General features: G+C 37.1%; 1 protein-coding gene across 11 annotated transcripts in view; it reads left to right on the forward strand.

The window, feature by feature from the left end:
- ABCC9 (ATP binding cassette subfamily C member 9) overlaps positions 1–15,601 on the forward strand; it is a 136,510-nt gene that overhangs the window by 111,029 nt on the left and 9,880 nt on the right. For all 11 annotated transcript variants that reach the window (XM_073877864.1, XM_073877865.1, XM_073877862.1 and 8 more), the window contains 6 exons: positions 8,435–8,536; positions 9,129–9,249; positions 10,503–10,633; positions 11,361–11,439; positions 13,344–13,452; positions 15,168–15,271. In XM_073877864.1, coding sequence (XP_073733965.1) covers positions 8,435–8,536; positions 9,129–9,249; positions 10,503–10,633; positions 11,361–11,439; positions 13,344–13,452; positions 15,168–15,271 — 646 coding nt within the window. The remainder of the gene's footprint in view (positions 1–8,434; positions 8,537–9,128; positions 9,250–10,502; positions 10,634–11,360; positions 11,440–13,343; positions 13,453–15,167; positions 15,272–15,601) is intronic.

Here is a 15,601-nt window from a genome sequence, read left to right on the forward strand (position 1 = left end):
AGACAAGATATTAGAGCCTTCAGACTGCCAAGAAAGGAGAGGTCAGGAGAAATTAAAGAGGAAGAGTGTGGCCAGATTCAGAATGGCTTGGTTCAGTTTGACTCACAGCTCATTACTTTAACCCCCATGTGAAAAGGCGGCGGACCAACCCAAATGTGAAAACGTTCTAGTTCCAGCTGTAGAGACCTAAAGAAAATACTGATGTTTGAAACAGGAAGGGCAGGTTCTGCCATCCATTCTGTTCCTTGATAATACATTTGTTAGTGTGTCTTGTGTTCGTTTGCTATGTATTATGATCCTTCCAAGAATTTCTGTCTAGTCTCATTACCAGAGCTCTCCCTTAAAAACCGATGTCAAAAAAAAAAAAAAAAAAAAGGAATCTTTTGCTTCTGTTTCTGATGGGTAAAGGTAAGTTTTGGTAAGGAACTTGTTGATTTATTGCAAAATTCCAGGCATCTCTGATGACAGAAATCAAGGTCCAAAGTCTTGTATGTGTATGATTTGTCTCCTTTCCCTAATTGTGTGTGTCAGTAAGTTTATGTGGGTATGCACACACACACACACACACACACACACACACACACGCATACATGCACACACACCCCTCTAGACAATCCCAGTGATCCAACTTAAAACTAGTCAGATTCACTCTCTTTCTTTCTCCTGAGTATTTTGAGAGTGTTCATTAGAACCAGTATATTATTTAGAATGTGTGAATATCATAATCTTTATTCGAATATAAGTGTGTAATTCAAGAACATATACTACAGTAAGAGTACTGAATAAGTTAACTCAATAACTCCTATGAGGAAATAACCTTTCTCCCAATTACACATATAAATGACCTCCTTACTACTGTGATCCTGTGGACACATCCACATCACTGGAGACACAATTTCAGTTTGAAATAAATGGATCTTGTGTCAGGAACATGAATGTTGAGATACAGGACCTTGGAGACTAGGGTGTGAACTGTTCTCTGACCCCCACAGCTGGACATATTCTGCCTTGTAAGTCATTAGAAAAATAAGTAATGAAAACTTCTATTTGGTCCAGTGAGTCTGTATTGATCTTACTTACCCACAGTATCAACACAACCTCTCCTTTCTCTATTCTTTGCCATATTCCTCAGTTAGCAAAAATATTTGCTTATAACAAATTTTCTTAGAGTTTCCAGAGCAGAAACACAACTAAAATGGTACAAGGAAGGTTGAGGCATTGGGCATAAATCAGAAGAAGCAAGCAGGATTTCCTGAGGCAGATCTGGGGATTTCACCAACTCTAATTCATGGACTCATCACCTTCATGAAGAGAAAGAGGAGAAAACGTATCATAGCTTTCTGTGCCTATTTTTCACTTCCACTGAATTCCCTGGACAGAAAATCTCAAGGAGAAGGAAGGAAGAAGAACCCGAGAAAAACACCTCTTGTGGGATTCCGGAATATCCAGGAGCCCCATCCAATTTTTGTTTATTTTCTTTTTTATTTTCTAATTTATTTTAAATATATCACTCTCGTTTCTTTTCCTGGTCAAGTTAAGAAAGAGCTAAGACAATCACAAGTTATTCCCTTTCTCTTAGTAAACAGCTTTCCCTATGGAAGATATAGCCCTACCCACCATAGTCACTTCATATTCACTCCAAATTAGGAAAAAAATAAAGGTCACAATACACTCACATCAAAAAAGGACAAGAGTCTAAAAGAATAAAATAATTTGGCTGGTGGGAAAGGAGCTAGGCTGTGACCACCCGGCTTGCTTTGGCAGAGAGGGGAGTGTTTTTCCTCTGGGTGCCAAGTGAAGTGGACCACAGTTGTGTGCAGTGTGTCGCTGCAGCCTAACCTTTGAATGCTGCTTACGTTCTTTTGTTCAGCATGGCGTTTTCTCTTCAGCCCTCTGCACTAAACAGTTCCAGTTCTTTGGCATTGGTGTTTCCATTTGCGAAAATTGTGTAACTCTATCTAAAGGCTGTCTTTCCAAGGCTTTGTCTTGCTGTGTGGTGAAAGGATAAAAGAAAATTCACATCAGGAAGCCAAAAAAAAAAAAAAAGTCTTTAGAATCAACAGGATCAAGTGAAAATAGCCTTCAGGGTGAGCTTGCACGAGAGTCAATTTTATGAAACAGCACAGAGCTTTTTTGTGTGTTCATAACTCCACCACAGACAGGTGGGCACTGACCTTGTCATTGGGAGGCCCTGATATATGCTTCCAGATACTCAGTGGTACCATAGACTGGTACTTCCGAGGGCTACGCAAGGAAAGAGATTGTGTTACTTTTAACTATTTGCAAGTCTGTTTTATAGAAAATTACAGTTTTCACTATAATTCTATAGATGGATACATGTCCTTGAATCACTAGAAATCTGAGAACAGGCCTCTCTTTTGACTTGGAAATCAAAGCCTTCTCCCTGGGGGGAGTGTTGAATTCACAAACTCGTTGGAAGTTATAATTTATCATTATACAGATACAGTGTCTGGATGTGGAGCCCTCTTTGAGAACTGGCAATTCCCATATGCAGTAGCTTCTGTTTCCTAAGTTGAATCTTTTATTCCATTGTGTCCTTTTGACCACAGGTGTGTTTTCATTGAGTTGATTGGTTAGGATGTGTAAGGACTAAGCAGTAGAATGAATGTTGCTAGTGATCCCTAAGTACTTTTCCTCCTTTGTGTGGGTTATTCAGACCAGCTGCTTCTCCTTTCTTAATTTATTGCCTTGAAACCATTTTGTTGTTGGCATATTTGCAGAGAAAAGAAAGAAGGTATAACTATAGAATCACTTTGTAATTCATTAAACTTAAGTTTGATGGTGAATGAAATGATGGATGCCTGGGTGACTCAGTTGGTTAAGCGACTGCCTTTGGTTCAGGTCGTGATCCCAGGGTCCTGGGATCGAGTCCCACTTCGGGCTCCTTGCACAGTGGGGAGTCTGCTTACCCCCCTGCCTATTGCTCCCCCAGCTTGTGTGTGCGCTCTCTCTCTCTCTCTCTCTCTGTCTTTGTGACAAATAAATAAAATCCTTTAAAATATGGTAAAGGAAGTGAAAATAGGTAGCTAACAAGCTCTTACTATCTATCAATTCCACACATCTGTATTCTTGTACAATTTGAAGGGAAGTTAATGGAATTTAGTGATTTTGCTATGAGTCTTCTTGATAAAAATGGTGCACAAAAGAGCTTCCTTTCTTATGCAGATCAAGGCCTCCAAAACATTCCAAATTCATTACAAAAAAGTTTTTGTTTTTTTTTTTTAGAAAAGAGATTTTTGAGCAGTGGTAATAATCCAGGAGTGAACTGAAAATATCTAGTTGGTATAATTAAAAGACAAGAAGAATAGCATTTTCTAAAAAAAAAAAAAAAATGATGAAGGGGGCGCCTGGGTGGCTCAGTCGTTAAGCGTCTGCCTTCGGCTCAGGTTGTGATCCCAGGGTCCTGGAATCGAGCCCCACACGGGGCTCCCTTCTCAGTGGGAAAGCCTACTTCTCCCTCTCCCACTCCCCCTGCTTGTGTTCCCTCTCTCGCTGTGTCTTTCTCTGTCAAATAAATAAATAAAATCTTTGAAAAAATAAAAAAACAAAAAATGATGAAGAATATTTTTTATAATAAATAAAATAACTTTGTTATAGCTACTAAACTGTAGACATTGGCTTTTAAGCTCTCATGCCTATTTGAATTTAGTAGACTGTAGAGTTTGAAAATGGGTTCATTCCCTGGAAAATGTGCTATAAATGTACTTCAAGAAGCTATGTCTTATTGCTGAGATGTCAAAAACATTTATCTCTATACACTATCTTTAATAAAAAATAAAACAAAAAAATAAGATAAAAACAGAGAGGGAAGCAAACCATAAGAGACTCTTACATATAGAGAACAAAATGAGAGTTGCTGGGGGGGGGGTGGGTGGTGGAAGGATGGACTAAATGGGTGATGGGCATTAAAGAGGGCACTTGTTAGGATGAGCACTTAGTATGGTATGTGGGTGATGAATCACTGCATTCTGCTCCTGAAACCAGTGCTGCACTGTATATTAACTAACTTGAAATTAAATTAAAATATATATGTACATACATTTATGTATATATATGTTATCTTTATATATACATTTCAGCATATTTTATATACTGGACTAATAATTAAAATAACAGTGTCTAATGATCATACTGAGAAACTTTCAAGTAGTTTTAAAAATATTAGCCATGTGGAAGAGAGCCAGAAAATATATATTAGCTCATATTTACTCATCAGCCTCCTCCCTTCCCTCCCTTTGTCTCTCTTCTCTTCTATAGCTGGCAATATTGCCAGGATAAGACTATCTATCTATCACCAAAATTACCATTTTAATTCGATAGAAAATAATTTAAATTATCATCTAACTGAATCTACCATTTAGTTCTGTATGAGTGAATCCAGGCCCCAGTATAAAATATTCCATAGTCAATTTAATGGGGGCGGGGGAGTGGTGTGAGAGAAAGAGAGAAAAAGAGAAAAAAAGAGGCAGATTGAGTGCATAATGTTTTACATTTCTTTTACAATGTTTACATTAAGCCTACTGTCTAATTTCCATTTTTTGAAACCCAGTGATTATTTTTTTGTTATACTTTTAAAAGAATGCAATTTTGAAAAAGAAAAGCAGAGCTGGAGGCATCACCATTCTGGACTTCAAATTATATTACAAAGCTGTAGTGATCAAGGCAGTAGGGGACTGGCACAAAAACAGACACATAGATCAATGGAACAGAATAGAAAAACCCAGAAGTGGGTTTTTGGTCAACTAATATAATGGTCACAACATAATGGTCAACATAATCTTTGACAAAGCGGGAAAGAATATCCAATGGAAAAAAGAGTCTCTTCATAACAACATAATGGTCAACTAATCTTTGACAAAGCGGGAAAGAATATCCAATGGAAAAAAGAGAGTCTCTTCAACAAATGGTATTGGGAAAATTAGACAGCCACATGCAGAAGAATGAAACTGGACCACTTTCTTTACATCATGCACAAAAATAAATTCAAAATAGATGAAAGACCTAAATGTAAGACAGGAAACCACCAAAATCATAGAGGAGAACCCAGGCAGCAACCTCTTTGACATCAGCCGTAGCAACTTCTTACTTGACACTATGTCTCCGGAGGCAAGGGAAACAAAAGCAAAAATGAGCTATTGGGACTTCATCAAGATAAAAAGTTTCTGCACAGCGAAGGAAACAATCAACAAAACTAAAAGGCAACCTTCAGAATGGGAAAAGGTATTTGCAAATGACATATCTGCTAAAGGGTTAATATCCAAAATCTATAAAGAACTTATCAAACTCAACACCCAAAAAACAAATAATCCAGTTAGGAAATGGGCAGAAGACATGAATAGACATTTTTCCATAGAAGACATCCAAATGGCCATCAGACACATGAAAAGGTGCTCCACATCACTCGGCATCAGGGAAATACAAATCAAAACCACAGTGAAATACCAACCCACACCTGTCAGAATGGCTAAAATTAACAACACAGGAAACAACAGATGTTGGTGAGGATGCGGAGAAAAAGGAACCTTCCTGCACTGTTGGTGGGAATGCAAGCTGGTGCAGCCACTCTGGAAAACAGTATGGAGGTTCCTCACAAAGTTAAAAATAGAACTAACCTATGATCCAGGAATTACTCTACCAAGTATTTACCCAAAGGATACAAAAATACTGATTTGAGGGGACACATGCACCCTGTTTATAGCAGCATTATCAACAATAGCCAAATTGTGGAAAGTGCCCAAATGTCCATCGACTGATGAAGATGTGGTATCTCTATACAATTGAGTATTATCCATAAGAAAGAATGAAACCTTGCCATTTGCAACAACGTGGATGAAGCTAGAGAGTATTATGCTAAGCAAAATAAGTCAGTCAGCAAAAGACAAATATCATATGATTTTACTCATGTGGAATTTAAGAAATGAAACAGAGGAACATAGGGGAAAAAAGAGGAAAAAAAAGAGAGGCAAACCATAAAACAGACTTTTAACTATAGAAAACAAACTGAAGGTTGATGGAGGGGAGGTGGATGGGGGGATGGGCTAAATGGGTGATGGACATTAAGGAAGGCACTTGTGATGAGCACTGGGTGCTATATGTAAGTGACGAATCACTAAATTCTACTCCTGAAACTAATATTACACTATATGTTAACTAAGTGGAATTTAAAAAAAGCTTGAAACAATATATATATGGCCGTATGAATGAATGAAGCTCTTCCCAATAAGGTCAGCTGGGAGGAAGTGGAGAACAGAAATTAATAAAAATGTGCCTTGTTTCAAATCCTTAATGTGTATATTACCCACAGAAATTTCTCAGAAACTGAATGGTGTATTTCTTTATATCAAGCTGGGAAGGAGGGCCTTGCTCAAAGTATCCCTTGATACTAACTTACTTTCTGGGACTCATCAAAGAAACTTCTTATGAGTCTTTTTAGAAAAGATATCGAAATTACAAATTTATGGTATAGCTTCAGAAGTGTTAACTTTACACAGAGGGCTGGAAGAGAAATTCATATTGCTGTAAATATTTTAGAAGTATTTGGGGAGCATGTTGACATTTGTCAGATGTAAGAGTGGCCCAGACTGGTTAGATTATGCACCCATGTAGTTGTTGGTTCAAATAAAGAGAAAAAGAAGTACTGTCTAATTGGGATGTGACAAGTTGTTAACACATGGTCTGATTGGAAGAAGCAATCCAAGGAGTATTTACTACCTCTTGGGAATTTGCTGCCTCAAGAGAGTAACTCTGCATGATTCCTTTCTTTATTCTTTGTAAAGATCATGGAAATCATTATGGAATTAAATTTTAGTGCCTCTTTGTAACCTTTGATGTTTTATGATGCACATAAACTTTTAAGCTTGCTTTAAACATTTGAAAATCATCCAGAGGTTCAGAAAGACATCCTGGTACATGGAGGTGGTGAAATCTAATGGGTGTTTAATCTTTTTTTAGTCCTTTCAATGTCTTTGAATTAGGTATCATTTCTATTTTCCAAAGAAACTGAGTTTCAAAGGGGTTTAAATTATTTGTGTGGTAATTGGCAAAGTCAGCATCTGAGCCCAGATCTCTGATTTCAAGCCTGGGATTATTGATTGTTCCTCAAGAGCTGGATCTTTGGATCTGTTCTAAAAAGAGGCAGAAATGTGCACATGTGAGCTGACTTGAGTAACTTCATTTGTTGTCTCCAGCACGTTAAACACTCCATTACAGTCATTAAAGTCTTATCACTTTAAGTGATAAGTTATTTAGTTATTAGATTTTTTTCTTGAGGGATCAGAGACATATCTAGCTAAAAAGGTCACAAGTGAGATGAAACTTGAAATAGTTCTAGAAGTGCTCGTGCCTGAAGTGCTACCTGCTTCTGGGACATATGACTCATTAGCATGAAAAGTTTTTAAGATTTCTTTTTCAATTGATAAGACAGAACAGTGCCTAACAGTGCTGGGGAATGAGGAAGAAAGAAGTGTTTGAAAATAGACAGATGTGGGGTGTCTGGGTGGCTTAGTCGGTTAAGCATCCGACTCTTGATTTCAGGGTTGTGAGATGGAGCCCAGTGTCGGACATGGACCATGCTTAGGATTCTCTCTCTCTCCCTCTCCCTCTGCCCCTCCACATGCCCCCTGTGCTCTCTCTTTCTCTCTCTCTAAAATAAATAAATAACCTCTTTTAAAAAAAAAAGAAAAGAAAATGGACAGATGTGCCCTGTTTCTTATTTGAGTTAAAGACTGACCTCAATGAATTTTTAAAATTTCACAGAAGAGTTTATCACTGATAGACCGTAGATAATTCAAATGCTCTAAGACTGGCCCACACTTCCCATTTATGAGTAAATATAACCCTTATTCTTATTTACATGGAATCTGGAGATTTAATGTCCTAGACTCTGAGCCCAGATATTTGAAAAAAGTTTAGATATGAATCTCAACAAGGTAGCCAGATGCAAATTTCTGCAGGGCCCTTACTGTATTGCACAAGGGAGATAGATCACAATCCAGATATAAGCACACACGAAATTTAAGGTAGTAAATCAAGTCTGCAGATAATTACTTAGCTGGCAACACAATGCAACAGAAAGGGCCTGTTGGGGGGGGGTGCGGGGGAGGGGAGGAGAAAAAGAAACCCTATGTCTGACACTGGTTGGGCCACAAATTGCAGCTGAATTTCTAGCAAGTTATTTAACTTCTATGAATCCATTTCTGCATGGATACAATGAGAGCATTGAATTACGCCCATTCTAGCCTTAATATGGTGAGTTGGCATTCATCCATATTTTAGGTAGTCTTCCTCGGAAACTTAACAGGACACGCAAGAAGTGACGTGTACTGTCTTAGTGATAACCTCTCCAAATTGATTGGGATCTTTTGTTTAAGAACTCGAGGAAAATCTTTTAACGATTTTTCTTGCTCCTTTCTAGGATTACCTAGGAGCTTGCATTGTCCTCACTGCGTCTATTGCATCCATCAGCGGCTCTTCCAATTCTGGATTGGTGGGTTTGGGTCTTCTGTACGCACTTACGGTAGGTATGGATGAAAACATCACTTTTCATGTAGTGTTGGAGGTACTTTCTATAGTTATTATCAATTCCTATTCATGGATGTAAGAGGAGCAGGTTAAAATTCATAACAAAATGACATCTTGCAAATAAAAGGAGATTGGGGCCCAAACCCAGCATTTTAGGGCAGTGTGGATTCAGTTCTGATACTGCAAATTGGTTTTTAGAAACTCCTCAAAATCTATGGTGAGAGCACTCCCAAGGCTGTTTGAGATCCCTGTCCCTAAGTTGTTCACAGCCTATTTGGGGAACACTAAAGTGAATATGAATATAAATGAGATAAGTGCAATCAGAGCTATATTCAACTTGTGCAGGGAAATCAGAGGACAGTTTATGAATCACTGACATGTGAGGACTCTTGAAGAAGAGTGGACACCTACTTTGCCTGCTTTATCCCACGACACCCTCCCTGGTCTCTGATATCTTGCAGCACTTACGAATTGTACCGCATGATGTACACTAACTGTCCAAGTCATCCTATCCTAAAATATCCAGTGATTAGAAAGATCGTTACTTCATTTTAAATGTGTTAATTTCTTTTTGTCACCTGACACAGATAACCAATTATTTGAACTGGGTTGTGAGGAACTTGGCTGATCTGGAGGTCCAGATGGGGGCAGTGAAGAAAGTGAACAGTTTCTTGACTATGGAATCTGAGAACTATGAAGGCACTATGGGTATTGCTCTGAATATTATTTTGTTTCACTTAAATATTTATTTTATACAAATACTAGTTTTGTGTCAGACACATTGTCATTTTTTTTGTTTTCCACTTTAATATCCAAGAATCCCTTCTTGTCTTGGCTTTGCTTTATGAGATACACCTGAAACGATATGGCTATTTAGGTCTGAAAAGTTTGGGATAGGACCAGACTCCAAATAGTTGTTATGTAGTAATATTTAAAGAGAACTATAAAAAGTATTTGGACTTTATTACATTCATTACCAACCTACACTATGAACTATTTATTGTGTTCTCTTTCTCAAGATCGTATTAACTTAGATGTCAAGAAACTTGTATCTTACTCACTGAGATTCTCAGCTTTGCTAGAACAAAATTGGCAGGAAATTCAATACTGAAGATGGAATGATCTTTCTTAAATTCAAATTTCATGCTTAAAATGAATTATTTTGCCTAAATCCTTCAATAGCTATCTGAGTCTTCAAGGACAAAATCCAGATAAGTTAGCTAAGACCACTAGACTCTTCATTAGTCGATCCTTGCCCACCTACCTGGTCTCATCTCTCATCATGTATCCAACATGCCAAGGTTTCTTTTTATCTTTGTTCTCTCCATATATATTTGAAACAAATCTCCCCATCCCTAATCCTTTAAGACTCATCTCAGGCACCATCTTTTCTTGAAATCCTCCTGGAACTCTCAGGTTACCACCATCTGTGCTCCCAGAGCACCTTGGGTTGCACTCCATCATGTGACTCTGCATGCAGTACTGTAGATCCTGATGCTTCCCCAGGACACAGGGAGCACTTTGTGATATGTCTCATCTCCATATTCCCATCACCTTGCACAACACCTCTCACATTTGAAGCACTCAAATGTTTGATGACTGACTGACTGAACAAATGAATGAATTCGCAGATGAACTATCTTCAGTAGAACCAAATGATGGAATACAGAAAAGACATGAGAGTTCATGCTTCAAAAAGAAACACACACAAAAGCTATTTTGAAATTTCTTAATCAATAGGCCTTTACTCCGAATGTAATTTTAATTTTAAAAAGACACAGAATTTGGTTCAGTATTACTTAAAATTTATTTAAGAAAAGTATATGTTTGTATGTATAAATGTATATAAGTATGTGTATGTTTCTTCCTGCCCCTCTCTCCTTCCTTCTCTCTCCCTCCCTCTCTCTCTCTCCCCCTCCCCTTCTCCCTCTGACTTCCCCTACTCCACCCTCACTCCCTAGACCCTTCTCAAGTTCCAGAACATTGGCCACAGGAAGGAGAGATCAAGATTCATGACCTGTGTGTCAGATATGAAAATAATCTGAAACCTGTTCTTAAGCATGTCAAGGCATACATCAAACCAGGGCAAAAGGTATGGAATTCACTGCCATTTGTTTATTACAAATCAGAGGATGGAGCCACTTGATCACTATCTAAGCTCCTGAGGCTTTCAGCCAAGTGCATTTTCACTGGGCTCACATAATACTCCCTATGCTTTATAGGTCAAATTATCTACGTAAGAGAGAAAAGAGAGAGAGAGGATCGGGATAAAATACGTGCTCTCTAAGTTGTATTGACACTCATTATTCTCCCAGGAAGATCAGGAAAATCAACAAGATGTGTGTTTGTCCAAATTTCTGGCTTCTGGCTCACAGCCATATCAGACAGCCCCTTGAGGACTTTTGCATTTGTACTAGCTTTAGTCCCAAAATGATTTGCTTTAGCTACTTTAAAAAGAGAAAATGTGCAGAAAAGAATTGGAGCCAGTCTACTTTTTGTTATAAAATCATCACTTCTTTTAAGATAAAATGGAATACTTACTTATTAGACCAACAATATACTAAATGCAGAAATTAAGCCACGAAGGAAAAACAACACAGCCACATACAAATAAAAAGAGTTAGAATGAAATCATTGAAGATTTGGTGAGGACTGTGTGTTTTTATCTTAATGTTCATAATAAAAGAATGATGATTTATTATGCTATTTAAATAGAGGTGCAGTTCCCTATGGTATCTTGTCAAAATTAAAAATACTTTTTGCCCATCTTCTGCCTTTTTTCTGAGTCCTTTTCTCTCTGAGTGACATTTGCTTTTTAGGTGGGCATATGTGGTCGCACTGGTAGCGGGAAGTCATCATTATCGCTGGCTTTCTTCAGAATGGTGGATATATTTGATGGTAAGTTACTAACTAAATGTTCTCATTGGCTGTGTGGTGCTTTTCCTTAAAAAAAAGTGAGGCATCAACTTACCTAATCCTGCAGAAATAAAGAGCAAATATTTATAAGGACTTTGTGTCCTGAGACCCATGATTTGAGGCAGGTGTCTCAGGTCAACAGTCTAGAAGTAAAGAATGAACATAAAATTGCTAATAAAATTATTAGCTCTAAACTCAGCTCTAGAGATTGTTGTTAAAGAATTCTAATAAACTGGTAAAATGAAAACAAAGCCACCCATTTTGAACAGCAGTAGATGTAGGTGGCATTTCAAGAGGAAGGGAGAGAAAGGAAGGCTGTCTTGCTTTGCTCAAACTAAAAACACATCCATTTCCATCAAAGGAAAAAAATTCAAGGAGATAAGTAATATGCTTTATTAATTTTGGTGCATGACTCTTACCTTTATAACATGGTTTAATGATGCTGAACATTTTGTGGGGTGGCAACTTGCTAAGTGCCAAGCACATGTTGACAATATACAAAAATATTTATTCATCCACAAAACTATTAATAACATGATACATGGAAATAATTTAATCTTTGCTTTAGAGAAAATATGTCACATTATTTAGTCTATCAAGTGGCCTATAAATAGCCCAGCACATAAATCGTCTTGAATAAAAGGGGATTCAGCAATGTGCTTGATCATCAGCTCAAGGAAGTGCTTCCTATTATTATCTGAAATGATTGCGATGATGATTATAGTACTTCACATTTTTATTGTACTTGACAGTTTATATTACTTAATCTACACAACAGCTCTGTGAGATGAAGAGGTCAATTTATGAACAGAGATGAACTACAGTAATTGCAGTCTCCTTGGGGGTTAGATTCAGGAGCAGCGTAGGTAGGCATCAGCCGCTGGGTTAGCAGTTTGCTCTTCCATGGCTAGTAATAATAAATAATACACAGATACTTTAAGGAATTTCAGTAGATTTTCATTATAAGTCAGTTACATGATCCAAAGACAATTGATTGACACTTTTCATTAAAAAAAAAAAACGGTGGTTATAACTGAACATATTAGCCTGTTCCTTATGAATCCAGAAACATGTTTTCAGGCCCCATGTGGACTATAAATGACTGATTCTCTTGTTTAGCATTAGGCTGTTAAGATTTTAATAGATAATGTGTTATTCCTGAAAGAAAGGTTAAGCTGACCACCTTGCCTCCTCTTGAATCTACATGTAGCTGGAAAAGGGACTCCAACTGCCATTCTTTGCTTGGCCTGCTCATTTCATATGGCAGTACTGTCTTTGCACAAAGTGACATAATCTATCTTAAAATAATCTATCAATTTGAGGTCAAAGATATCAAGATGGCACAAATCTCTAATAAGTCTAAATACAGTATGGAGAAATTCATTAAAATTTGATATCTATGCCATAGAATTTCCTTTCTTATTTACAAGGCACTGTCCTGTTAAATCAATAAAAGAGTGAATAATTTAGACAAAATCACTGTCTTCAAGGAGTTTATATTCTAGTTGGGAGAGAGAGAGACAATAAAAAAAGATAAGTACATGTATATAAAATATCCTGTGAAGGAAAATAAAGCAGGGAACAAAGATAAAGGAATATTGGAAGGGAGAGGACCCATTAAGGAGAAAAAGTACTTTTGGTTTGTATGAACCATGGAAACTGAATAAAAACTGAGAATCTCTTTAAGAGAAAATACATGGGAAAGAGAACATACCACCAAAATGTATATTTTTCATAAAAATGCATAATGATGCTTTTAATACTTAAATGGAAAGCTTTATCTTCTGGTAAACCCTGAACTAGGAAGGTACTTTCAATTTGTAAACAAATATTATTTTACTTTTGATTTTACTAAATGCCTGCAATTTTTTGTTTCTGTTTAACAGGAAAGATTGTCATTGATGGGATAGACATTTCAAAACTACCACTGCACACACTACGTTCTAGACTTTCAATCATTTTGCAGGATCCAATACTATTCAGTGGTTCTATTAGGTAGGTGATGTATTCAGTAGAAACCCGAATGTCTCAGGGTTTACCTTTTGGCTCATAGGAGGGTTTTACTCAGAACTGTTTTTCAGGTAGGCGTGAATGACATTTTCAAGATGATAAGAAGGAATATTCTGGTCAACAATGCTGGTCAACCCTAGAGTTGCTAAATTAACCTACAGAGGCCAGTCCTTTATTTATTCCAGTTCTGCTCTTTCAGTTTGACTCCATAAAAGTCACTTCTTCCTCAGTACTTGGGGCAGTGATTCTTTTTTTTTTTTTTTTTTAGATTTTATTTATTTATTTGACAGAGACAAAGCGAGAGAGGGAACACAAGCAGGGGATGTGGGAGAGGGAGAGAGAGAAGCAGACTCCCCACTGAGCTGGGAGTCTGATGTGGGTCTCTATCCCAGGACCCTGGGATCATGACCTGAGCCTAGGGCAGATGCTTAACGACTGAGCCACCAAGGCGCCCCTGGGGCAATGATTCTTGGCAGACATTCTAAGGTGTTCTACCCTACAGATATCCTGCCTATCACTATGTGTCTGGCTTGGGCTCAGCAGATACTGAGTTTGGTTAATCCCTTGATTCCCCCATCCCTCATAATTTTTCTTTCAGCCAAAATTGCTTTTAAGAAGTTCCTATAATCTTCTCCATGCCTGGTTTATGGTTTCCCACAATAAAATTAAAAAAAAAAAAAAAAGCAGTACCTACTATCTGCTAAGTGCTTTAAGTATATTGTCTCATTAAATCCTCAAAACACTGGGCGCCTGGGTGGCTCAGATGTTTAAGCGTCTGCCTTTGGCTCAGGTCATGATCCCAGGGTCCTGGGATCGAGTTCCGCATCGGGCTCCCTGCTCCTTGGGAGCCTGCTTCTCCCTCTGCCTCTCTCTCTCTTTCATGAATAAATGAATAAAATCTTTAAAAAAATAAATAAATCCTCAAAGCACTGCTCTAGTATACATATTATTATCCTCATTTTACAGATGAGCATTTTGAAACTCAGAGAAGCTCTAACTGGTTCAAGTTCATACACTTAGTAAGTGGTAGAGTTTGTCTGACTTCCAAAGTCCACCATGGCATTAACCACCAGGTCATGTCTCTCAATGCATCCGTCTTTTGTTCTCTCTTGCTCCACTCCTCTACCTTAATTACAAAGAAATATTGCCACCTCCTTTTGTCTGGAAGAGAAAATGGACGTAAGATTGCTCAATATTCAGCTGTAAAATCATTTTAATTGAAAGTTGCGGATGTATCCAGTTATTTAGCACTGCCATAGTGAATTGACATGTCCTGATAGATTTATTATGAATACTACTATTGTGGTTGGTGCAGCACGGCTCATCTAAGAGCATTACGTGTTCCCATATAATCATCGGTTCTGTAAAAACACTTTGTTAGACACTATTCAAGTTACATTAAATATAATATCAAAGTGGATAAATCCACATAATGAATTTTATCATGTCATATCTTGCATGTAAACTTACTAATTGTATCTTCAGAAAACATTTTTCATAACATTAAGGTCATTCATTTATTCATCCAACATGAATTGAATGCCTGCTCTATCCTGAGCACTGTTTTAGGTATTAGGGATATAGCAATAACCAAAACAAATGGAACTTATATTTTAAGGAAAGAATAGCAATAAGCAAACATATGTAAAAATGCCTTTATTTTTATTTATTGACTAAATAACTTATTTTTCCCCCTACAGATTTAATTTAGATCCAGAGTGTAAATGCACAGACGACAGACTCTGGGAAGCTCTAGAAATTGCTCAGCTGAAGAATATGGTCAAATCCCTACCAGGAGGTCTAGGTATATTTTCTAGAGAATACACTTATTTTTACATATGCAATTAATTCTATATATCTCTATATTTTATGCTAAAATCACATCATTCATGTTAAGTCCCCTTAAACTTAAAATAATCTCCAAAAGGTCATTAGGATACTTTAAAATCTAGTGTTTTTGCATAGGATGCCAGAGGATGAAACTTATAACAAATTCTGTTCTATATGAACACTCCAAAATATTCCAGTTAATACATTTAACTCTTCAGTCTTTTCACCTTTAGTGGTACAGTTATTTTATTTTATTTTTTTATTTTATTTTATTTTATTTTATTTTATTTTATTTTATTTTATT

The sequence above is a fragment of the Callorhinus ursinus genome, unplaced genomic scaffold (assembly GCF_003265705.2).
Source record: "Callorhinus ursinus isolate GAN/ISIS: 27379988/994484 unplaced genomic scaffold, GSC_fseal_2.0 scaffold27, whole genome shotgun sequence".
NCBI lineage: Eukaryota > Metazoa > Chordata > Mammalia > Carnivora > Otariidae > Callorhinus > Callorhinus ursinus.